Source organism: Antedon mediterranea, chromosome 9 (genome assembly GCF_964355755.1).
Source record: "Antedon mediterranea chromosome 9, ecAntMedi1.1, whole genome shotgun sequence".
Classification (NCBI taxonomy): domain Eukaryota; kingdom Metazoa; phylum Echinodermata; class Crinoidea; order Comatulida; family Antedonidae; genus Antedon; species Antedon mediterranea.
In genome coordinates this window covers 20,747,369-20,772,361 of record NC_092678.1, presented here as the reverse complement: position 1 = coordinate 20,772,361, position 24,993 = coordinate 20,747,369, and the positions used below count along the sequence as shown (strand labels likewise).

Below are 24,993 nucleotides of genomic sequence, written 5' to 3'. Positions count from 1 at the left end.
TTTCCCGTACACTTTCGTCTACGGGATCGAGGCGAAGCACTCAGTGCTTAAAAGCCCCTCTTAGCAATAAAATCATATTCTATATAGGGTGAAAACTTCAGCGGGTGGTTAGACCATGCGACGTTAAGTTTTGCTTTGAACAAGTTCACCGTAGCGCATGAAACTACATCCGCAGGCAGAGCATTCCATAAGAGAATAACTCTCCTGGAGAACGTGTCCCTCCTAATATTAAGACGAGAGCTTTTAAACTTGAGTTTATGGGTGTCCACGGGTCCGAGATTCTAGATCAAATTCAAAAAATGTGTTGATCGAAATACGAATCGAAACCTTTAACAATCCTAAAAACTTGGATGATATCCGCTCTCTGCCTTCGATATCTCATGGTAGGAAGACCAAGAATTCTCAAACGTTGTTCATAAGGAATATTACGGTACCTAGGAATCAATCTTGTTGCTCTTTGCTGGACCTTCTCTATTTCATCCTGATCTCGTTTTCTAATAGGATTATAAACAGTGTTACAATATTCAAGCGTTGGCCTGACAATAGACTTATACAGCTTCAAAAATCCATCTTTATTCAAGAATTTAAAAGATCTATAAATCATTTCTAGTTTCTTATTAGCTCTTTTACAAATATCCCCTACATGCAAATTAAAGATTAAACTAGGATCAAAGGTAACACCTAGATCTTTCTCCTGCTTTACCTCATGTAGTAAATTACCAGCCATTGAATACAAGAAATTGGGATTATCACGACCATAATGAAATACCTTACACTTAGTGTCATTAAATGGCAATTGCCAAACATTAGACCAATGGGAAGCACTGTCAATGTCTCTCTGAAATAAATCCGCATCATCAATGTTATTGACCACTCTATACAACTTGGTGTCGTCTGCAAATAAACGTATACTAGATTCGACAACATCAGGTAAATCGTTAATGAAGATTGAAAATAAGATTGGGCCCACAACGCTACCCTGTGGAATTCCACTTAATACTGGAGCCTGTGATGATAATTGACCATTGACACTAACTCGTTGTGTTTTATTTGACAAATAATTAGAGAACCCACCTAGTAGATTTCCCGTAATACCAAAACCTTTCAATTTTACTAGAAGCCTTTGGTGTGGCACACTATCAAAGGCCTTTTTATAGTCTAAATAGACACAATCAAAGCTATCATGGTTATCCAGGTTAGTAGTCCAACTCTCCAGGACATCAAGTAGTTGTAATGCACATGATCTACCTTGTCTGAATCCAAATTGCTCATTGCACAAAAGACCATTACCGTACTCTCAAGATACGTCATTACGAGTTTATCTCTAATAATCCTTTCCATCATTTTCCCTATGACCGACGTTAAACTAACCGGTCTGTAGTTAGCCGGGTCCTCCTTTTTGCCTTTTTAAATATAGGTATTACAATTGCCTCCTTCCACGATAGAGGGACCTTCTGATCATTGAATAATCTAGTGAATATTAGACTGATAGGGTAAGCAATTTGATCCTTTAATTCAATCAAAACCCGTGGGTGAAAGCCATCAGGGCCAGCTGACTTATCTATAACTAAGTTAGACAACAGCTTATGAATATCTTCTACATTAAACTCAATATCTGACAAAGAAGCCTCAATCTTTTTATCAAGATTCGGAACATTCGATAAGTTCTCCTTACAAAAGACACTGCTAAAAAAAGAATTAAAAGACTCGGCTTTATCTTGGTCATCTACAACAAGTTTACCTTCAACATTTCTAAGAGTAGGAATACCAGATCTGGTGTTTAACTGAGAATTTACATAGCGCCAAAAGACTTTTCATTGACTTTAACCTCATTTGCAATCTTATTTTCGAAGATGCTTTTAGAACTCTTAATCAAATTGACAGTATCATTCCTTACTCTAATAAATGTGTTCCATTTGACACTAGCACAGTCATGCCCTTTACGTTTTGCTTTGATATACTGTTTCCAGCATTTATTCTTCTGTTTAATAGACTTATCAACCTCCTTAGTAAACCACAAAGGTCTCTTAAAATTTCCAGACAAGTGTTTCTTACACTTTGGAACAAACTGTTCCATACCTCTAGATAAGATCTCATCAAAAGAACTGTGCGAGTGTAACCCGTCCTTATCCAATAACTCAGTGTCCCAATCGACACCATCAAGAAAACCACGAAACTTATCATAATCAGCATGGAAATAATTTCTGACCTCTACCACCTCATCTTTGATTATATTAACTGGAATTTTAAATCGAAGTACCATATGATCACTCTTACCTAATGGTGGAGCTTGAAGGACCTCACTAATAGAATCCTCATTAGATGTAAGTACCAGGTCCAGAACATTGGCCTGTTCTCCTATTCTGTAACGGGTTGGGTCTCGTACATGCTGTGCTAAAATAAGTCATTAATGGTGTCGAAAAAATTATGACTATTTTTACCATCTTCACCAGTCACATATCCTAGCTCGCAATTAATACTCCTATAATTGAAATCTCCAACTATAATAAAATCAGAACAAGAAAAGGATGCCACTTTTCTAAACAGAGAACACAAGCAGAATTATTGACACTAGATCCGGCGTCACTTCTATACACACATCCAATTAAAAAGGTGCGATCTTTGACTCTAATCTCAACAAACATGGATTCCTCAAACAAAATATCTTTAAACAAAACAGGAGTGGCAGACATCCCATTTCGAACATAAATAACAACTCCTCTACCAGATGAAAGCTTTTCATTTGGCAAAAACATCTGAAAACCAGGGACTCTTCTATAGACAATTAAAAAAAGTACTTCTTTGGTAGAATCTCTGTCAAAGCAATGTTATCAACTTGTCATTATTCCCTGCATCATCTATCGGCAAGAGTTGAAAACGTTAAGATAGATATCTAATATTAATAACGGTACGTATAGTTCTGTTCTGATATTGCTTTAGTTTTATAGAGAAACTTATTTTCTAAAATTAAGTTAGCTAGTCGCTTGTTTTGCTACACACACAAAAAAGAAAACAAACCATTATTAATTCTGTCAGTTTAATTTGACTTTCGTTTGTACATTTACATTCCACAATTAATCAATTAATTGAACCAATGAATGAATTAGCTAAATTCGTCCATGATGAACTAGATTTTTGTTAGGCTCCCACTAGGTATGCAATGCTAAGTCATGTGACCTACCACAACTATAGCAGAGCTGCTACATGGGAGCGTCAAATTGTGTGGTTAGGATTTGGCATATATTTTGAATGTTAGCTTATCGATCTAGTTCATAATTTATATAAATGTAGATGTATTTTGTAGGCATATTGTTCTCATAAACATTGCCCAAGCCTCCATAAAAAAAAAACAGATTTAAAGTTTTAATTTACTTTAAATGCATAAGCATATCTGTAAATACCAATTTTCAAATAAAACAAAATGACTAGGTCTAGGAGATTTGAATTACTGTATTTATTTTTTTAGGATGTATCTTAAAAACAAATTTGCCATGTACTCGAAAATATTAATAAGCACATGAAATTAACAGATTTCCTAACCATAGTATATTAGGCATATATTTACTATAATGCAAAACCGTCTAAGTCTACAGTACTTGAGACAATTAGTTATCAAAATTAAACATCACTTGATTTCATTGAAGCATAATTTTTACATTTTCTACACAAAAATAAGAATAAACTTTTTTGTTTATTTACAGGTCAATTTATATTATACATATATTTTAGTAACTCATGAAGGTAAGTTAAAAAAACTTTATTTATACTGTATATTAAATTAATAAATATTACTTGTTTGGTTGGCCGCTGTTTTTGATCTACCATTCAATTATTTGAATTTGTTGCTGTTTTCTTCCAAATGAATTGTTACACGTCTATTCGTTTATTAATTATATACTGTATATCAAATCATTGTTAAATTTTATCTTTTTAATCAGCTAATTTCTCATCAAAGAAGACGAAATTGATACCAGTTGTACGGGGAGGTTATGCAAGTCAATCAAAGCAGTGAGTAATTGTAGAGAATTTTTATTGAAAAATATAATTGAATTTTGAACTAATATGTTAATTAAAATGGTCTTAACATTTGTGACCGTAAATTTGATGCGTTCTATAATTTATAGAAATCTTTGAGGGCTCAAACATGTACAATGATTAATGGAATCATTTGTATACCTATTTTTTTTTTATAAAATAGGATATTAATAGGTGAAACTCCTTGTGATGCTACATCTTTCCTATTTGCTGCCAGTTTTCATCACTGTCTAAACTATGTACACTTCTGTCTGCGTCAACTGAAAGTTTGACAAATATACATTATTTTAGTAACCTGTAAAGGCTGGATTGAAATGAGGGATAACCAATTAGTTGAGTTTGGAATGAGAATATACTGAATTAACTGGAAATGTGATGATGGATTTTAACACAAAGTTTTTATCGGGTAAAAAAGAGTAGTAGAAATTGTGGGTGAATAAAACCAATAAAACCGCCATTTCAACGATCAATGCTCATGGCGCTGCCCTAAAGAAAATCAGAGTGAGTTATTAGAAGCGACATAAAGTGTGTCGCGTGTCTATTGTGTGAAAGCAGATTGTAGCAAGCCTTACTAGAGTCTATGTCTAATAGTACAATTGATGATCATAACAATATTTAGTTAGACTTTTCCCAAGTCTGTAGTTTTTTTTGTTAGTCCACCAGTCGGCGTTTCGAATTGTTTTTGTGCTAATATTCCTAGACTAGATATATAACTATACAAAATTACCTTTAATAGACTGGTTTACCCCTGTTACACTTGTAAACGACAAGGTAACATCTGATGAAGGATTGTTTGGTACTTTCTCGGCTTTCACCATTTCCACATCGTTGTCAACGTATTCTAGATAGCTGTCGGGTGCCACTGAATACCATGTTGTCCCGTAATCATCACTTCTCATAAGAATATGGCCGCTTTGATCCACGCCGTATATTTCTCGAGTTGAATTTATGATAGCTATAACATTTGCAATATTGTCATCGATAGCTAAGAAATAATATAGAAATAAAAAAGTCTTAACACGAGTTGTAAATATAGGCCTAAACCCACATTTTGATGGTGGGCATTAAAAAATATTTTCGAAAGTTTTTGTTTGTCAGTTTTGGAAGAATACAAAAGTATTGAATTCCTTTTCCTGATTCTAAAACAAGTAATAACAATTTATTCTGTAGGCCTACAGAGGTCAATTAATTTTGGAAACCCCTTTACTCATTCTACCATTACCAAACCATTTTTTGTTGTTGAGGATAATTTATTTTATCATTGAAATGAGCAATTTTCTACTTTTGTAATAAATAAAGAATGAGCAACCAATCAGAGCTAATCATTTCAGCTATTTGCTCCTGTTTTGGTAAAATAAGAATTTGAAAAAATGTTTTCTTTTTGAAAATGAGAAATTGATTTGTGGTAGGAAAATAGACTCTTGAAGTTATAGTAATCTTGTTTACGTTAGCAGTCCCTGACCAATTCATCTTTGTGTATTTTACATTTTGGTTTGTTGGTCAAATAAAATAAAATTATATATTACCATCCCATGAACCTCCGTTGTCATCGGAATAACTACAGAGATGAGGTCCACTAGAAAATAGAATACGATTGTGGTATTTTTTTAAGTGAATAATTTCAGCAGCTTAGAGTGTTCACAAATTGAAGCAAACAAAGTTACGACCAGTATGAGATAGGTACAGAAGACTCATCTACACCGATCTACATAGACTTGCTTTTTTGCTGTAACTAAGGCTCGGAATGCCTTGATTGCTAGTTTAATACGCTAACTCATCCTACCTATAATCAAAAACTGTTTTCTTTATGTACTACTATTGGTACAGCAGGTTAGTTTGGTTATTAAGTCGCAATAGTTGAATTTGGGTTGCGACGGTTAAAAATGAATATAATAAAGAACAAAAAACAAAGATACAAATTTCACAGTAAAAATATTAAATTATTTAGAATGTACGTACTCAATGTATGACAAAACACAGACAAATATTCTCCCAGATATTGGATCAACAATCACGCCTCTGTCATATTCAGTGAAAACTAAAATAAAATATAGTAATATGTTATTCAGGAGTTTAAAGGCTGATTGATAAATAATTATGTAGGCCTATGTAACGAATTGTAATGGTTTTAACTTACCAGTAGATCCTTCTGACAGACAAGCTGTAAAAAGAAAAGGTATGATATTACAACATTATCATCATTACACATAGCCTATACATTAATCATTATAATCTTAAATTCGTGTATATGGAACCGGACCATGCTGAGACGTTGTATGGACCGGCTGCGTTTGCATTAGCGAATTCTAGTCAGGTTCTTAAGTCACGTCACATCTTATGATTTTGTGACGTTTCTTAAGTATCGCGGCCCGGTTAAAGCTCGAATTGGAGACCATCGGTGGTGATGATTGCCTGGGACGAATATTCATTGGCATCGTGTATACATTTCTCATTGCTATTCACTATCTGATAGAGTATAGGATCCAGGAGTTCTCATCATTGCATAGCCCTGTACGCTAGGTCTTCCGAGAGAACTGTGATAGCACCAGTTACACTCCGTTATGCATGAGTAATTCTTTATTTATTTATTTCTTTGTTTTATTTTATGTCTTTAGGCAATGTGGCCAAGGATTACCAATAGTAAATTAATCACTGTCCTATTGGATAGGTAGTAATCCCCCTGATACAGGGGCTATTTTGTGAAACAGTTAACCGGGGGTAATCCCCTACTCTTCTCGAAATAATGAACCGGGTTCTTTAAAGTACACACATGTCATAACTGTGTACACTTGACCTACGGTTTATAGTCCTTTTCCGAGAAGACTTGTTCCACCACCAGAACTAGGAGCCTCGAACCCTTGCCGATGTTGTTGGCTCTTTAAGTATGGTAAACGGCGCCCCTGCCTTAACCGCTCCGCTTTACTTAAGATAATTTATTCCGTAGTGAATTAAAAGTGAATGAATAATAAAACCATGGTTTATAGTTACTGGTGATAGGTGATCCTGCCTGGCATCCATACACATCAAATTTCAACTTCTTCCCCGATTCCATTGGATGTACTCTGACGGCAATTGCATCAAATGGATTTGCCAGAATATGAAGATGTTCAGAATCGTTAAAAGCGTTTTCAAACACCTATCATAGAAAAATGGATCATTGGCATATGTACTTTATACTGTATATATATATATATATATATAAATCAATGATGTTGCGTAGCACTGTGTAAATTATATATAAATCATACTGTAAATTATAGAAACAGTGCTCATATTCGGAACATGATCTCATAATCGCGTCGAGCATAGCTCATTGCCGAAAGTTCCGTATTTTTTTAGTTGTATGAAAAAATGTCTCTGGCGGGATTCGAACCTGCAACCTCTCGCTTACAGGGCGAGTATCATACCACTAGACCACAGAGCCATGTATGGTATTATCACAGATTTTCACCCACCAGATACATTCTCTCACACAACAAACGCCCTCACAATCAGTGGAGGCTTAACAAGTCAGAATAAATTCCAACTTTAATTCGCAACGGTTTTTTAAATAATATTGTGTATATGTAAATCAATGATGTTGCGTAGCACTGTGTAAATTATATATAAATCATACTGTAAATTATAGAAACAGTGCTCATATTCGGAACATGATCTCATAATCGCGTCGAGCATAGCTCATTGCCGAAAGTTCGAATCCCGCCAGAGACATTTTTTCATACAACTAAAAAAATACGGAACTTTCGGCAATGAGCTATGCTCGACGCGATTGTAAGATCATGTTCCGAATATGAGCACTGTTTCTATAATTTACAGTATGATTTATATATATATATATATATATATATATATATATATATATATATATATATATATATATATATATATATATATATATATATATATATATATATATATACACTGTGTCTATTACAGTGAACACATACAGACACTACACATCTACATAGAAATACTAAAATCATATCATTATTGCAGTAATAATCATTGCAGGTGGATACTGTTAACTAAATAATAATATAATTAAATAGGGCCTACATGTGTAACTATTTGCATTGAAGGAACTAAGTTTCTACAAACCTTAATTTCAGATGATTCTTTATAGTCAACCCAGGTGACATATGCTGGAGAGTAAGCCACCGTAAACTGTAAAACTGTGTTATCAGTGTCCCCACATACAAACATTTTGATTCCAGTTACATGCCGTTCAATATGAAATAAAACCTAGTAGAAGTAAAATGATAACATAAAGAACGCTAAACAAAGTAGTTAAACATAGCGGGTCTTTTCATTAAGCTTTAATTTTAATACAGAGCTTTGACAATTGTAAAATTGTACATTGATTGTACTAATCGTGAACCTAATTTATAGGTCCATGAACTAATGATGACGACACAGCAACACTCAGCTAAGTTCATCATCCGCACTCTTTGTATGCCGCTGTACACCGGTGTTAAACCCGTACTCGAAACGAACACGCGAGTACAAATACCTTTTCCTATTTATGACTGCTATGTTTACTCATTCATTCATTATTTAACCACACATAACAGTCCCCTTCCATTTAATGTATTTAGGGTATTGATGCAAGTTCACTCGAATTTTCTTTTAAAAGTTGTTCGTCTTCCAACATTATGATTTTCTTTCCATCTGTTAGCCCAAATGGTTTTTATATTGTGTCAACGTCTTGCTGTTATATATTTGGTTCATCATTTTCTGTTGGTCGTTTTACTTCCTTTAAGTTTTCTTAATTGTTTTATTGTGATATCATCTGGTTATAATTTTAGGACAACATGAGAAAATAATAAATACAATGAATAAATCTGTTTGTTACTAGGTTTAGCCTTTCGCTAGTCTTTTCTAAACGCCTACTGCATTTTCCGCTTATCGTTATACTGCTTGTATAAGAATAGAATATAGAAATTGAATTATTTATTTAAAATCAAAAGATTTAGACAGACAGAGAATAACTCCTTGTCTTTTGAGAAAAGTTTGTTCATTGTCATACCTGTATGTACTCTTTCTCATAATCTCTAAGAGCAGGAATCCAACCATTCCCTGTAGTTAAACCCTGTTGAGCGTCGTGCGTACCATCAAATGATGAAGACGCAGTGACGTTACAGGCGTCGCCACCAATCGATGTAAGGCATTCTATAATAGAATTTAAATTACAAACTTACACACCCTATTGTTTCAGTATATGATGGATTATAATCCCATGCTTGGGTATAATCCTACCTCCATAATAATGATGGATGTATGATGTATTACTTTGTGCATGTTTTAAGAGTAGGAGAGAGGTCGTCGCAAAATCAAAAGCTCTAAATTATCTTACCTGGGACTGTGAATTGGATGACAAGAGGAATCGTTTTGGACTTATAAACCTGTCCCAATACAGGAGTTGACCCAGACATACTACTGAGTTCGTAGTATATTACTTCCATAGGAATTGTGGTGTTTATGAGTCCTTGTTTCCTTGGCAGTGTGCTTAGAGGATCGATAGAGAAATTGAAGTCAGCTGTAAATATATCAGTAAAAAACATCTTTCCAAACTGAAAATATGAATGATATAATAATAGTTTAGAAAATTTGTCGGGCCAAACCATAGTCATCTTGCTACACTACAAACGTTCCAACTTAGATGCAGCGCAATTACGTAGGCGCAGCGCATGCGAGTTTACCAATCACAGGCGACAATTCAAATAATCCATCACGTTATGATTGTCAAAGTAATTACAATTATATTCAGTGGTTTCACAATAGCTCCGAATCACCTCTCTCATTGACAATAACCCACTTAGTTAATTGGGTTTATTATCAAGTTATTGGCAAGGTTTGTTTTATAATAAACAATACAATTGCTATGCCTGGAGCTACCCTTTAAGTAAGCGTTACTTACAAGCATTTGGAAACCATCATTGTTTGTTTGGGTCGTAACTTGTGGTTCGCTATCAATATTTACGGTTTCAATCGTAATGTAGTTAGGAAGTTGAAGGTTTAGAAAAACTCCAAACGCATGAGCAGATGATGTGTCGCTATGCACGATGGCTGTGTTAACAGCCAGCAGATCTCTGAAAGAAACCAACATAGGAAGCTATTTTGCTGACGTCATGAAAACAAAACATTGTGTACATTTGTAACCATCAAGAAACCATTGGAATATACTGAGCTTTACATAAGGAAGGAAAAACTTCACTAGACTAGTAGAATGTTTATGTAAACCAGTTACTGTATCAGGTCCAGAATGCTGTTTCTGAATCTAAAATGCCATGCTTGTATAAGTGAAAACATAATTTTTCTTTTTTTTTCTACGCCAGTGATTAACTCGATTAAAACTACAAAATAACCTATTCAAAGTCTAATTTAATTAATCTTCATTTTTCATGTTTTTGGGCGACAATACATCTTTAAACAAACAAAAATTGTTACCCTGGATTGATATCCTGTGGATCGTATTCTGGGACGTCAATATCAAGCACAAGTTCGGGTCTTTCGGAACCAGTCTTGTTGGCTTCGATAGTCTGTGACAACGGCTGACCATCACCGTTAAACTCGACGCTAACATCAAACTGTTGCACATCGGTTAATTCGTAATTATCGGCCAATTGAATTTCAACATCAATTAGAATTGCATCGTCATCGGGCTTTGGTTCCTCAAATTGATATATGTGTGAAGAAACTGTCGAATAAAAAATGAAATACTGTACTAATCAATTTTGTATAAAACAATTAAACTTCTGATCACAAATTATATACAGTTGCCTATTATTTATCTATAGTTACGTCACCAACACAGCTTTCATGCTTATTAGTTTTTGTGGCAGAGTTATATATGACAATTAGTGTAGTAACACCCCCAACCCCCGAGTGACCTATCTGATCTTTGGTAATCTATTATATTCCTATTAAAGGATATAAATCGTATTTGTTACTGTGGCACACATTTGTACACAATGACAATATAACTGTAGGGCTATTATAAATTAGCATTCAAATACTTTTGCCAAATATTACACACTGCAGAGTATGGGTCATACTAAACACCACACAACACTACGGAATAGTACCACATGCGGCTAACCATAGACGCTAATGCGCGTTAGTAGGCCTACGCAACCCCTAAATAATCAACCTTAAATAAAACTGAACATATCCCTTTAAATATTCCCTAATTGTATAGCAATGTGTTGTAGGGTGTGGTGTTAACAGAGTCTTCCTCTTATTCTTGTATTCTCAAGTAAAAACTTACAAGAATTGCTAATAATTCCTAAATCAATCGTTACGGAATCTTTTTGACTTGTGCTGTGAGTTGACGCATATGTTAAATCCAACTCGTAGAAACGACCGCATGGATAATTTTTGCCAATGTGCTGAATTGTGACGTTTGTAATTGTTAAGTATGCTTCACCACTGGTATCTCCCGACACTGATGAAAACGTAACTTCTGCACTCATTGTTCTGGTGACTTGAGATATACTGATGTTGACGGTAAAGTTCTGCTTCTGGCCTATGGTGTAGATATCTGGACTTGACTGCATGTGCGTGTCGTTTTCATGTGGTCCAAGAAAGGTATATATTGGATCTAATGCATACGTCTGTAAGATAAACGATAACACAGGCACTTTATCTAACTTGATGAAGAGTAGTAGGCTATAGACTTTGTCTTAAGCTATGTCTACACTATCAAGCTTTATGTGCCAAAATATGTGATGTGCCCATGTATGGACGTGACATATCACTACCATATTTGGGCCCATTACACTGTTTTTGTCAAACTAGTTTGATAGTGTAGACAGAGCTTTACGTTTGTTTCCCTGTATTACTGGATTTCTATTATTATTGAAAGCATATTCCTAGTTCAACCTTCCAAATCCGTTTCTGTGACGAATTCTAAATAGTTTTTCTCTTGTCAGTTACTTTTTGTAATTTGTGCAATCAATCAGAGCTTTGGAGGAGTTCACATGGCTTTAGGCCTATAGACTACTACTTCACTTGCATTGTAGCAGGGTAGGAACCATAAGCATATGTATGAGGGAGTTTTAAAAATGTTGTACTGTAGCCTACCTCCAGAGCATCTTGAACATTAAATGTCAATTGTTGAGTTGGTTTCTCAACATCGTCAATGGTGAGAGTTGCAGCAACGTTTATTGAAGTTGCGTCAGTGTCTGCCTCCACTCTGTAAATCACCTCAAATTGAACCTAAAAAAATAAGAAAGACGCATAAGGTAAGCGCTCCATTCTAGATCTCGGTACGGCATCTAGGGTTATGTAAGAAAGTATAATTTGTTTGTTAGTTTTTATCTAGAAATGCAAATGAAAGATAATATGCCTACCACATTGGCATCTTGGTTAAGGGTTCCATTGACCCATTCCATGTTTGTAATAACTCCAGCATCTAGCGTTGCAATATCATCATAAAAACCAGGAACTGTCGTGTTATACACAGTTGTCAACATACTGCCGTTCACACACGGTATGTTGGAGCCAGCGTAATGAAGATTAACTTGACATACGGTTGCATCTCCGCTAACCCCACTCACGTCCAAACGATAACTTTTAAGCGATTTAAATGGAATATGGACATCAAAAGAGTATTCAGCAATTCCTCCCTTACTGACTGTACCTATTGGGTAAACTTCATAAAAACTTAGCAAAGGTTCCAGGTCCTAAAATAAAATTAACATTAGTATTTTTTAAATATGAACAAAATTACTATGAAATAATGTATTATCATACTTTGATAGTTTCGCCTACTACCATTATTGATATATGTTTGATCATAACTAACTCCACAAAGACCGACTGGATTACCAAAAACTTTGGATATAGGAATAGAGTAATGAATAACTCTAAAACTGATAAAGAAACGTTTTTCATAATGTTTTAAACTCACATCATAAGTTGGTGTTCTAGTCCCACTATTAAAGGTAATATTTCTTGATGTTGACCATAGATGGGTTTGACCAGTCCTCACAGTGACATCAAACGACTGTGCGTCTACCTGCTCGTCAAGTCTAACCACAATCTGAGACACCAAGTAGTTGTCCTCCCCATTGGTTATAGGAGTTACTCCTGAAGATAATGAATAGATAATATAGATTAATGAGTATTTAGAAATAACCAAATGAGATAGATACGATTAAATAGATTAAGGTTAGATGGATTATATTGAAGAAGTTTAGATAAGGGATAAGGTAGAAATATGTTAGATCAGGGATTATTAGATAGATTGAGATTTGAAACAAGGCCATATACATGGCTGCAATCGCGTGCGCAAATTTGAGTTAGTGTTTACCGACCACCGACATAGTGAGTTATAGAGTTATAATAATAATAGTTTCTGTTGAAAAAAAACTAAACCCTATTTATTATCATTGTCCTGTTCTCAAGTAAACATGTTTAGAAACACTATTTATCGCTTTATGCTGATGAACAACACTAAAAACGTATATAAGAAAAACGAATTTTAGTATGTTTTCACTAACCTGAATTTCTCACAATTCCAAGATCTAGTAAGGCACGGTCCACCAACCTGTCATTCTCGTATGAATAGTAATTTGCCTTGTAATCATTAAAACATGGAAGATTTCTGCCGGATCTTAAAATATCCGCTCTACAGACAGATAATGTATTGTTTTCGGCAATAACGTCAATGAGATACTTTGAAACAGAATTTGTTGGGGTGTAGATAACCATAGTGTAAACTGCCGTTTCGCCTACCACCAAGGCGGAGACACGGCCGTCGTCTAAATTCAATTCAAATTGTGGCTCCTCGTTGTCCTAAAAATTAAATGTACTATATAAGCTATTTAGTAATTGCAAAAACATTGAAAATAAATGATGTTATGAATAGAGTATAACGACTATACCAAATTCGGTTGTAATGAATACTAAAGCGTGGTTCCCACTAGAACGCAACGCAGCGACGTATCGACACAAAGTGATGTATTGCGTAATCAGAAGTGGTAACCGACAACGCAACAGTGCTGCAAGCATCGCAGGTTTGATTTCACGCAGGCGGGGGCAAACACAATTATCGGAAGGGAATTTTTATACGTTGCGTAGGTTGCGTTACGTTGCCTCGCTAGTGGGAACCAAGCTTAAGAGGACATTTTGTTTGGTCCTGAAGAGTTCTACTGAATAGTACATTGTTGTATTCTCAAGAAGATGTATCTTCTATTCTTCACCTTGGTATTTTATCGATCTTCATGTTTATTTCTTAAAGCTCACTAGGATGCAATGCAGAACGTAAATGCAACGCATGTCATTTGACCAATCACAAGCAATAGATTATTCTAATTGTCGCTTGTCATTGGTGAACTCGCGTCCTTGCATTGCGTCCTAATGGGAGCAAACTTAAAGAGGAAATTCAAAGAAAACCTACTTCTGTAAATTCTGGATCAGTTAAGTTAACCTCGTATGACATCTGTTTGATGACCACCTCTTCTCCATACGTAAAATTAACAGATATGTTGTAAATATCACCATCGTTAATATCCGGATGATCTTTCAGTTTCATATGCATTTCAAACACGATCTTATTATCGTTGGGATCTGTTGGTTCGGGTTCGTATACGGGATTTGTAAAAGGACCCAAAGATATAACCATTAAACTGGTTGTTTCATAAGGATATTCCACTAGCATAGAATTATTTTCATTGAAACACGGAAATGACCCTCCTACGCTATTAACACTTAATTCACAGCTTTCAAACAGAGATTCTTCGCTAGATTCCGGAACGCCAATTTCAAATGTAAACGGGTAAAACGAGGTAGCAGAAGGCACAATCAAATCCATGTTGAAAGACAGGCCTGAATTCTTGTAAATGTAATTATTACTAGCCCGGTTAATAAGTTCTAAGGTTGGTATCTGAAAAAAGAAAAAAAATTGAACATAATATTAATTTCTTCTGATCTTAAGCGTGATTTTCACTATGATGCAACAAAAAGATTTACGCTTAATGTAAGCAATTTAATAATAAGCTACTGATGCAATTTTCATACAGACAAATAAAACCTTGTTGCATAGAACCCACTGTCCCCGCAAGGCTCTTGTTGAAATTATCAAACAAAAATTGACAATAGAAGAGTTCCCAGCTTTGAATTAATGTAGTAATTTAGATAACTTCTATTGTAAAAAGAAACTTTGGTAGATGTTTATGCGTGCGATTTTTTATTCAACATCTGTGTTTTAAATGATTAGCCACCATGCTCATTGACTTTGTGATGTCATCATTTTGCTGGATGTGTTTTGACACTCGTATGATCTTGGAAAACCAACTAAACAGGCATTTTGTGTGATTGAATCATTATGCTTAGGTAATATATTATATTTCGTATATATTTTCGTATTATTATCTTCTGTTTCCTCTATGTCCACAATTGGCCTACATTCATGTAGTATGTATTTGAAAACTCTTAAGCTAATGATAATTTAATTAATGCTACCTTGGTGTCATCATTTGCATAATTCTGAGGCATAGCCTGTGAACCTGTGAGATCAACCGTGGCAGTCCATAGAACTTCAGCTGTTGATGTAGTTGAATACGTTACACCTGACGTCACTGTGTACTGATTTCCGTCGACCGCAGATTCTGACATTTTTGCAACAACTCTGATCTTGACCGTGCTGTCGGACACTTCTGATCTTCGGCCAATGTTTGTAATTCGTCCAAAATCAAATGTTACTGTATCTCCCTATAATGAAAGAAAATCTAATCTGTATCTTATCTTGGCTCAACGCAAAGACAACGCAAGTGAGTTGACCAATGGCAAGCGACAGTTTAAATAGTCCATCGCTTGTGATTGGTCAAATATATTACGGTGCGTTACGTCCTTGTGTTGCCTCTCTAGTAGTAACCAAGTGTTTAATAGGCTAGGGATAGAAAAGGGTAGAGTTGGCAGGTGCAACCCTTCTCCTGCTCACCGGTTTCTTTTTCTATTATTGTGTCAAATCCCAGCCCTTTCTTTTTTTACCTCATTATTATATGTTGGAGTAGCCACTCCCTCGCATGGGTAATTATGACCGATAAAATATACTTCAGCACTACATATGGTCATGATTGAGTCCGAGTCCATGGCAACCTCAACACTAAGTTCAGTTGTTGCTGTTTCTGGCAGGGCAAAGGTCAATATGAGACCAACGTATCCTCCAATTATGATATCATTGCCATCGGCTGCGAAGAAACTGAAGCTTGGGTCATTCGCCTAAAAAAAAATGTTTTTGAATTTTCAGATTGTTAGAACTAACAATCTAAAATTTTAAATTTTAAAGTTTAGAAAAACGTTATTTTTGTCCAATTCAGATTTGAACTTTTCTCTTTTGCTTCATATGACGGTCATTTAGATTCCACAAATTCAAAATGTATTAACATTCACCTTAACATCAAGGTATGGTTAACAACAACATTTACAAAATTAAACAAAGATATAAAAGAAAAAGCAATAATAAAAGCATTCAATGAACATGTATGTTGCATAAAGGTCGCTTAGTATCAGGTGGAGGCCTGAATAGTCGAGCGCCTTTCAAACGCCGAACATACATACTTCATAACTGGCTTGATGATATCGGGATCATTTGCACCCATAATAAATATAAACTTATCATTTTGTGACATATTATTGAAGTTTAGATTAAAATCTAGATCCGAGAATAATGCCGTTCTGATGTCACAACACTAAAGCTTGGTTCCCACTAGAACGTAACGCGTTTGATTGCTAACTGTCTATTAACTTCGCTTGTCATTGGTTAAAACGCTTGCGTTGCGTTTACGTCCTTGCGTTACGTTCTAGTGGGAACCAAGCTTTAAGGCTTTCATGTGTTCAGGTACATGGAGCACAGCAGCACTAAATATAACACTGTGCAGTATTTATATATTATAAACTTACAAGCGTAATTGGCTTTTGGGTTAAAGCCGTCACAGAATATTTGTTGGAGTGAATGTATTCTTTGTCCACGGTTAATGATACACCGATCCAGTACGATTTAGTGTCGACTATTTCACTACTGTCTGTTAGGTGTATGGCAATCTGCACTCTGATTGTGTCCTGCGTGTCGTTATTAATCCCGTTTCTTGAACGTTTTCCTAAAAAACATATCGCAAATATGAATTTTAACAACAACTACATTTATTTAGAATGATATGCACAGAACCCCTATTAAAGAAGATACATATATACAGACTCTATATAAAATAGTATAGGGATTTGGCTTTAGTGTTAAGATATACAACTGCATTCCCTTCCGTTGATTTTACAGGAAATGGTTGTCCTCTGAATAAGACGTGTTTAGGAGATTTACTGTAAATGACCGAATATAGTACCACATGGCATAGGTAAAAATAAACATTAAAACACTTTTTGTACTAATCCCTGGAATGTATGAAAGGCAAGATAAAACTATACAAGTTCAGTAGAACATTATAATAGCCATTCGATTACGTCAGAACTATTCTGCTGCCTGCTCTTACTGCAGTAAGCACATTCGTTTACTGTAGTAAACAATCAATATAGTTCCAAGATATAGCCTATTGCAAACCTTTTATTTGAGGCAGTCACTGCAATGAGCAGTGTGTATGATTATCCCTAAACAAAGCTTGCTAAATAATTCAATTATCAGGTTAAAGTGTAAACAAAATGTACAATAGTTACTGCAGTAACTGCTGTATAATTATGTTGACAATTGTCCTTACGTGAATACCTACCTGCATTTGTGATACTGCCAAACACATATGATGCAGATGCATTGAACTCTGATGACGTATTGGAGTTACTTTCAAAACGTGCCAAATCCTTTGCCATACAGTCATAGCTTTCACCTGTAACAAAGTAAAATGTATTTGTCATTGCTGTGTAGTGGCAATTTATATCTATATTCGAAAGTTCATTGTTTGACTACAAAATATTGGCCTAAGACTACCTAGGCCAATTTACGACTTTCGCTCTCTGCGTGGGAAATCATTTATTGCAGGCGATAATTGTACATTCTATAGTCCATATGAGGTATGTTGTTATCCAATGAGAAGCGTTCTAATATAGACATTCGGTTTATGTCTTTATGAGGCCGCAGCACAGAAAGTACATTTATGATGATGTTCTACCTACCATATGATCCAACACTCATAGAGGCAAAGCTCATAATTGGTTCAGTTTCTGATTCTGCCATTACATCTAAACGGATATCGGAACCATACTCTGGGAGAAGCATGTCGGTGTAAAATAACGCACATGTATCTTTGTATATTTCGTTTGGTCCAGATATAGAAATAACCGACTCTGATGAAGAAGTCTAAACATAAAAGAATAATAATTAAAGATGTATTGTTCCCCTGAAAAAATAATTCTTAACAACATTTTGTTGAATATGCTATTTTAATGTAACATAATAGTTATCCACTTTAGACCAAAAATTGGATCGAAAAAATATGTATTTACCGGAAAAAACTGTAATTTAAAGCAACAAATGATCAAATTGGCTGCCAGCCAATGGGGGTTTGATTGAATTTACCATTTATTTTGTCATTTTATAAGTGAAAACATTATTTGTTTTGTGTTTTTTTTTGTACTGAAGTGATTAACTTTATTAAAACTGCAAAATAAGATATTAAAAGTCTGATTTAATTAATCTTCATTTTTAATGTTTTTTGGGGACAATACATCTTTAAATAAATGTATTGCTTTCAAGATTCTTAATATCAAGTCTCCTGAATTATATTTTACTATAGTGTCGGGGAAAAATTTCGTTTGAAAATTTTGTTTAGCAAAATGGCTAATCAAACTGATTTTTTAGTCAAGAAACATAGTTTTGTATTGTATTTTTTGCTACACAATTTTCGAAATGTGTAGCAATAAGGTTGTTTTGTATAGCTTTTTGCTATGCTACACTGGCGAAATTATTCCCTGCAGTGTATATATAGTAGATCAAGTGTATATGGCACACATTTTCGATAAAATAATTTAAGTCAAGCAAAGCCTGTTTCCACTTTGCAAATTGAAAACATCAGCATAAGTATACGCATGCGTATTCGTATTGCTATCTTCCAATTACATTTCTGCTATACATTATGATTCCTAGAGTTTTTTTTATTTGGCGAAGTTACGCAACCAATCTGAACTCGGGAAATAAGTTGTCATGTACGATCAAAATAAAAATCGCAGTTATTTGGATTCGCTCGACTAAATTCACTTCGTGAAAAACCGGCTTAGTTATTAAACATAGACCTATTAGTAGTTGGATAGAAGAAAATACATTACCCACGTATCGCGATCTATAGAAGCAGTGAATGCGATTTGGGCAATCCAGATGTCATCATTGTAAGTAGCGCCAGCCACCACGTCATAGGTTTGACCATCCTGCGTTGCATTGTTGTTTGCAAGTATTACCGCGTAGTCGATGACAATTTTACTTGCGTCACTCGCAGAAGTGACCCCGGTGTGTGATATGCTCCCAAAGTCAATAACAGCCCGGTCCCACTGTAAAAAAAACAGTTTATTTTGTTTAAGATAGCATGTATATGATTAACTAAAAAAGCTGGTTAAAATGACATAAATAGGGTAGAGACTAAGCAAAATGTAGTTAGGCCTACTGCAGTAACTGCAGTAAGATTAACATTTACTTCAACAATATATATTATATCTCACATTATCCTGCTCATACATCACTGAAATAAAAACAACTGTTTTGCCAACATTATATTTATTTTATAATTATTTTCTTTCACTAAAAACTATATTTTCTAAATCATCATTTTATCTGTTCATATTCGTTTTTATAGTTTTTGAAATAAGGACATGATTATTCGACGTCACAGTTTCTCATTCTCTATATCGCCTTTTGATAAGTAGCATTTTCTATTGGAGTTCTCAAAAGGTGTTGTTCAACTGGCTTACAAAATGTGGATTTTTTTATCAGGCTTGATACTTTACCTATTTAGATAGGATTTCAAATTTGGTATATGTTTGAATAATAATACAATCTTACTCTCTTGTCTCCGTTTTTAGCGTCTAAAGTGACGACAGTCTCAGCAACGGATCCATCATAGTTGCTACCAACGTGTGTAATGGTTGGATCACAAATAGTGAAAATGGCTGACGATTCATATGGGGTGAGAAGCTCAACGACCAAGTCAAATGTCTCGTCTGCTGGTAACCAAATCGAAAGTTTCATTGGAACTTTTTCTCCAATTTTCAAAGTGGTTATACCTGTAAACGAATCAAGCTTTTCTACCAAAAATACTGGTGAGGTAGGCGTCGCCGTTGGCTATAAGAAGAAAAAGATGTTTTATTGAAAGTCTGAATTAATCGAGTAAGTATAGTAAATCCAAACAATGATAACAGTGAGTATGTAAAGGTTTATGTTAAATAAATAAATAGAAAAATTTTTGTTATTTTAAAACACAATATTAAATATCCGTTGTTATACCGTAATAATATTAATACGGTGATAATGCAATGCAATGGCGCACACGCAACGCAAGCGAATTGACCAATGACAAGTGACAGTTTAAATAATCCATCACTTGTGATTGGTCAATTAAAACGTTGCTCTTATGGCTACTGTGAGTATTATATAAACATTAACCACACAGTCGCCTAATTACCTCCGCCAAGGAGGTTATGTTTTCACCCCTGTATGTTTGTGTGTGTGTCTGTGAACAGCCCGGAGGCCACAGTTTTTATCCGATTCTAACCAAATTTGGACACAATGATCTATGCCCAAAAAGCTCGGACGAGTTCGAATTTGAGGGGGAAAGGTCATAGGTCAAGGTCACAACTAACAAAAAACTATTTTACTGCCTATAGAGACCACAGTTTTGATCCGATTCTCACCAAACTTAGCCACAATGATCAATGACACCTCATATAATTGTGGTTAAATTTTGAAGGGTCAGGGTCAAAGATCAAGGTCCAACCAATACACCACACTGTCATCCACAACTTTGTAGTGTGCAGTTAACATATTTACACTTAGAACTAATAAAAAAAAATGAAAAAAAAAATATTCAGGGGGCATTTTATGTAGGGGAATTTTACAGTAGGCGGAGGTTTGTACTCTCGGAGTACCCTCTAGTTTGCGTATATTTTTCCTTTGCGTGAAAAACAAACAAAAATGTACGTACAACTGCTGAACGTCTCTGTCTAGAGTGAACTTCTGGACTGCTAATCACCACATCTACTGTTGATGATAGCTGTGTGTCCGCACTTCTAATATGTCTTGTAGTGTGAATCGGATTTCTTGCCGAGATCTTCAAAGTTCGCTCGATATCAAAGACATCGTCTGGGAGATCTTGTGTGTATCTGATCACACCTGTGGTTTGGTCTATGTCAAACATGTTATCGTCATTTCCCTCTTCGATTGCGTACAGCACTGTCGAACAATGGCACGAGTTCTTGTGCAGACATTTATCTGCGTCGAGATCCAATGCATTCAGAGTGGTCACATGGTTGGCGGTCTGGTCACTCAAAGCAACTTCAATCTTGTTGCGTGTGAACACGGGTTTATGTAAGTTCTCTATTCAGTAAATGAGAAATAAAATATTTTTCAATAGCTGAATCAGACTAAAGATTAGATATTAAAAGCTAGGGTGGCCAAGCCTCCTAGCCTTGAGTGAGTTTTACTAATTGGATATTATTATAGACATAGGATTTTATTATACATTTTGTCAAGCTGGTATTAAATTATTAATTATTTTGGCCATTGATTAAAAGTCAGCATGTAGGCTAGATATTACGGTAAAATCCTACCGGGAATGTTGCAGGTTTCTCCGGTCCAACAATGGGAACAATCACATGCCCCTGTCGCGTTGTTACAAGTTCCGTGAAAGCATTCAACTTCATTAATTCTGTTGATAACATAAGGAAAAGAAGAAGCAACTTTGCACAGTGGAACTTTATCACAGATGCTATTCCTCTAATTGAGGTTTTGTTCTGGCAATACACGATAATCAAATTAAAGAAATGTTACGCAAGTGGCATCGTCGTTTTTTAGTATGACACGCCCACAAATAATTCTTTTAGTGACACCATACGATAAAAAAAAAATCAAAACGAAACGTCGTAAGTGGCGTCTTGCTTTTATTCATCACACTATAGCTAAAAACATTCTCTTTTTTTGGTGATAACGTAATAAATTATAAAGAAAACATACGGTTTTAAAGAATTTTCGATTTTAAGTGTTTCTGTTTTCAGGAGAACTGATTGTAACTACATCTTAAAACATATCATTTTAAGCAGAAAAAATAAAAGATTAGCTGCTTAGTAGTATACATGCAAATGTACATTTATAAGATTGAAAAAGACTTTTATTTTGTATATTTTTCAACAACCTACCCCAAAATGTACAGTATATCAAAATACAAAGATATTAAATATACACTGATCAATATTCTAATTATCTTAAAATAGGCCTATTGTATAATATTATATTACATTTATTTGAAAATATTTTGATCTTGATTTTTTAGATATCCCATCGTTATTACTGATTAAATTCATGTTTTAAACTTACTCTGAACACATTGACAGTCCGCATCGTTTAAACACTTTATGAGTACACGTCGTCGGTATCACAGAAAGATTTTCCTCTGAAAGAAATTTAAAAATAAAATAAATTATTAAACCATAGACAGAAATGGTTCAAGAATGTAAAGACTTCCCCTCTATTATATTTCCAAATTTATTTTTTTAGACGTATTGCAACAGCATTTGTAGTATAGGTTGTAGATGGTTATTTGGATTAATATAGTGGTAAAAATTACATTAAAAACAATCACCAACGTTAAAGAATTCTTACTAGTTTTTCAAGTTACAATTATTAGACAATTTATGATTTAGATTACAATGATTAAAAAATAAACATACCGAATTCATCAACTACAAATACTATTTACGATTTAGATTACAATGATAAGAAAATGATCCTAACGATTTCATCAACTACAGACTATTTATGATTTAGATTACAATGATTAGAAAATTAAATGTATGATTTCATCAACAATAAATACTACTTTCTGATTCAGAATGGTTAGAAAATGATCTTACCAATTCCAAGTATAAATAATTCCTTTGTGGTTTTCTTAACTTACATTTATTAAAACATAAACTTACCAATTTCTTGAGTTTGTGCAAAAACGACAGTAAAAAGTATGAAGTAAAGACGCAGCATTTTCTTCTTGCTAAGCGTTTTCAAATGTATGTAAAGTTCGAAGATATTAACTGTCTTCTGTTACAACTGAACAATGCATCTTCAAAAGTGAAGTCATGAGAAAGTCGACATCTGTTGCAAGACTTTATAAATATATCAATAATTGGTATTGATTGTAATAAATTAATTTTTTTTAAATTCATAAAGACTAACACAGTTAATATGCTTCTGCATGACAACTAATATTGATAAAACTTGTATGCTATTGGTGTAATTGATTTTTCGTAAAGAATGAAGTATTCATAGCCATAGAATAACCAATATATAGATGTTTGACGTAAACAATGAATGGTCGATCAAAATTCTCTTGTTATTTTTCAATAAGATGTTAAACTTACATAATTAGTATTGCCTACCTGTGGGTCTATTGTTCGGAATCTTCCATTTTCTGAAAGGGTAAATTAATTTTGTTGTTAAATATTGATTTTTTTTATATAACAATATTAATTGAGAATATTATTAAGAAGGAACAATAATATAATATTGTGCAAACATTTTTATTTTCTACTTGATTTTAAAATACAGTATACATTATAATACAGTCATTATTTCTAAAATATTGACTTTGTATCCAAGTACAAATATTATTAAGTTGCTAAAGTGTAAATATTGAACACTATACAATCAGTAATTAATAAGTATGTTAATTAGCATGTTGCATTGTTATCGAATTTTAAATTTTTGTTTGTTATTATGGCTTAATAAGTAGAAGAACAGACATCCATCTAAACAAAATATATTTAAAAAAATTATGTTTCAATATTTATTCGTCCACTTCATGACACTATTGAATTGCTACAGGCAAAATAGACAACAACATTTTGTCATTTTTACAATTGTTTGCTTTGTTTTTGGAACTTGGATAAGTGAAAAAATATCGGGAGAATTTATGAAAGCATTACAACCAAACAACAAGAGAGGGTGCTATAAAGATTAGAAATCAGACCACAAGGGGAGCATTCACAAAATAATTTTAGATATACTATTAGGGGGCATGTCTTGATGACCGTAATCGTGCATTTCCGATGGAAAATTTAATAATTCTTTTAATTTTTTTTTACTGAGTACCGCCATTTGAAAATAGGAGAAAAAGAAGTTAATATTTAAACAAGCCCATATACATGGCTGCAGTCGCGTGCTCAACTTAGTGTTTACCGACCAACCGACCGACATAGTGAGCGGTAGAGAGACTAAAACATTGGAAGCGGTACGTGTAACTTTTTAGTCGTGTGGACGCGACTCTATGTCGGTCTGTCGGTCTTGTCTGTCGGTCCGGTATCACTGTGCGTTTTAGCACGCGACTTATGGCTGTTGGCCTTGTTTTTCTTTATGCCATCAAATCGGCCTGGAGAATAAATAAGTGATTCTAAATATGCGTAGTAGTTATTTTCCACCAATCACCATTTTCGCAACCTCATCTCCCATTATTTGACAGTTATATAATTATTTTTATTGATTATATGCTAGATGTTTTACACGAATGATTAAGTTCAAAGTATTTAATGTTTTGATGAAACTGTTTATGAATAAGTAATACAATGTGTACTCTGTTTTTGCTGCATTGTTTTTGGAGTAACTGTATTAACAAAGCCGATTACAATAGACTGAATAGGATAGTGAAGACAGCTAGCAAAATCATAAACGTAAACTTAGACCCATTAGAAAACATGTGCAATGGTCTTATAAATAAGAAAGTTAAATCCATTATCGCTGATGATACGCATCCCTTACATGGA

The 24,993-nt window shown here is 34.3% G+C and overlaps 1 protein-coding gene and 1 non-coding gene across 2 annotated transcripts; both read right to left on the bottom strand.

The window, feature by feature from the left end:
* Nucleotides 1–3,026: 3,026 nt before the first annotated feature.
* Nucleotides 3,027–23,274, bottom strand: LOC140059162 (uncharacterized). Its single transcript, XM_072105009.1, has 28 exons — nt 23,161–23,274; nt 22,559–22,634; nt 21,796–21,893; nt 21,171–21,562; nt 20,033–20,311; nt 19,306–19,524; nt 18,157–18,340; nt 17,757–17,870; nt 16,942–17,138; nt 16,030–16,260; nt 15,502–15,750; nt 14,438–14,923; nt 13,539–13,833; nt 12,947–13,125; nt 12,387–12,719; nt 12,118–12,252; nt 11,303–11,648; nt 10,483–10,732; nt 9,953–10,124; nt 9,389–9,605; nt 9,062–9,204; nt 8,134–8,277; nt 7,024–7,171; nt 6,173–6,196; nt 5,995–6,073; nt 5,562–5,611; nt 4,763–5,020; nt 3,027–4,295 (listed from the first exon to the last, which is right to left on the bottom strand). Exons 1-28 carry the CDS (start codon nt 23,216–23,218, stop codon nt 4,228–4,230), a joined length of 5,424 nt encoding a protein of 1,807 aa, XP_071961110.1. The 5' UTR covers nt 23,219–23,274; the 3' UTR covers nt 3,027–4,227.
* Trnat-ugu (transfer RNA threonine (anticodon UGU)) lies at nt 7,388–7,459 on the bottom strand. The gene has a single exon. It is a non-coding gene; the product is annotated as a tRNA-Thr (tRNA).
* Nucleotides 23,275–24,993: the final 1,719 nt, after the last annotated feature.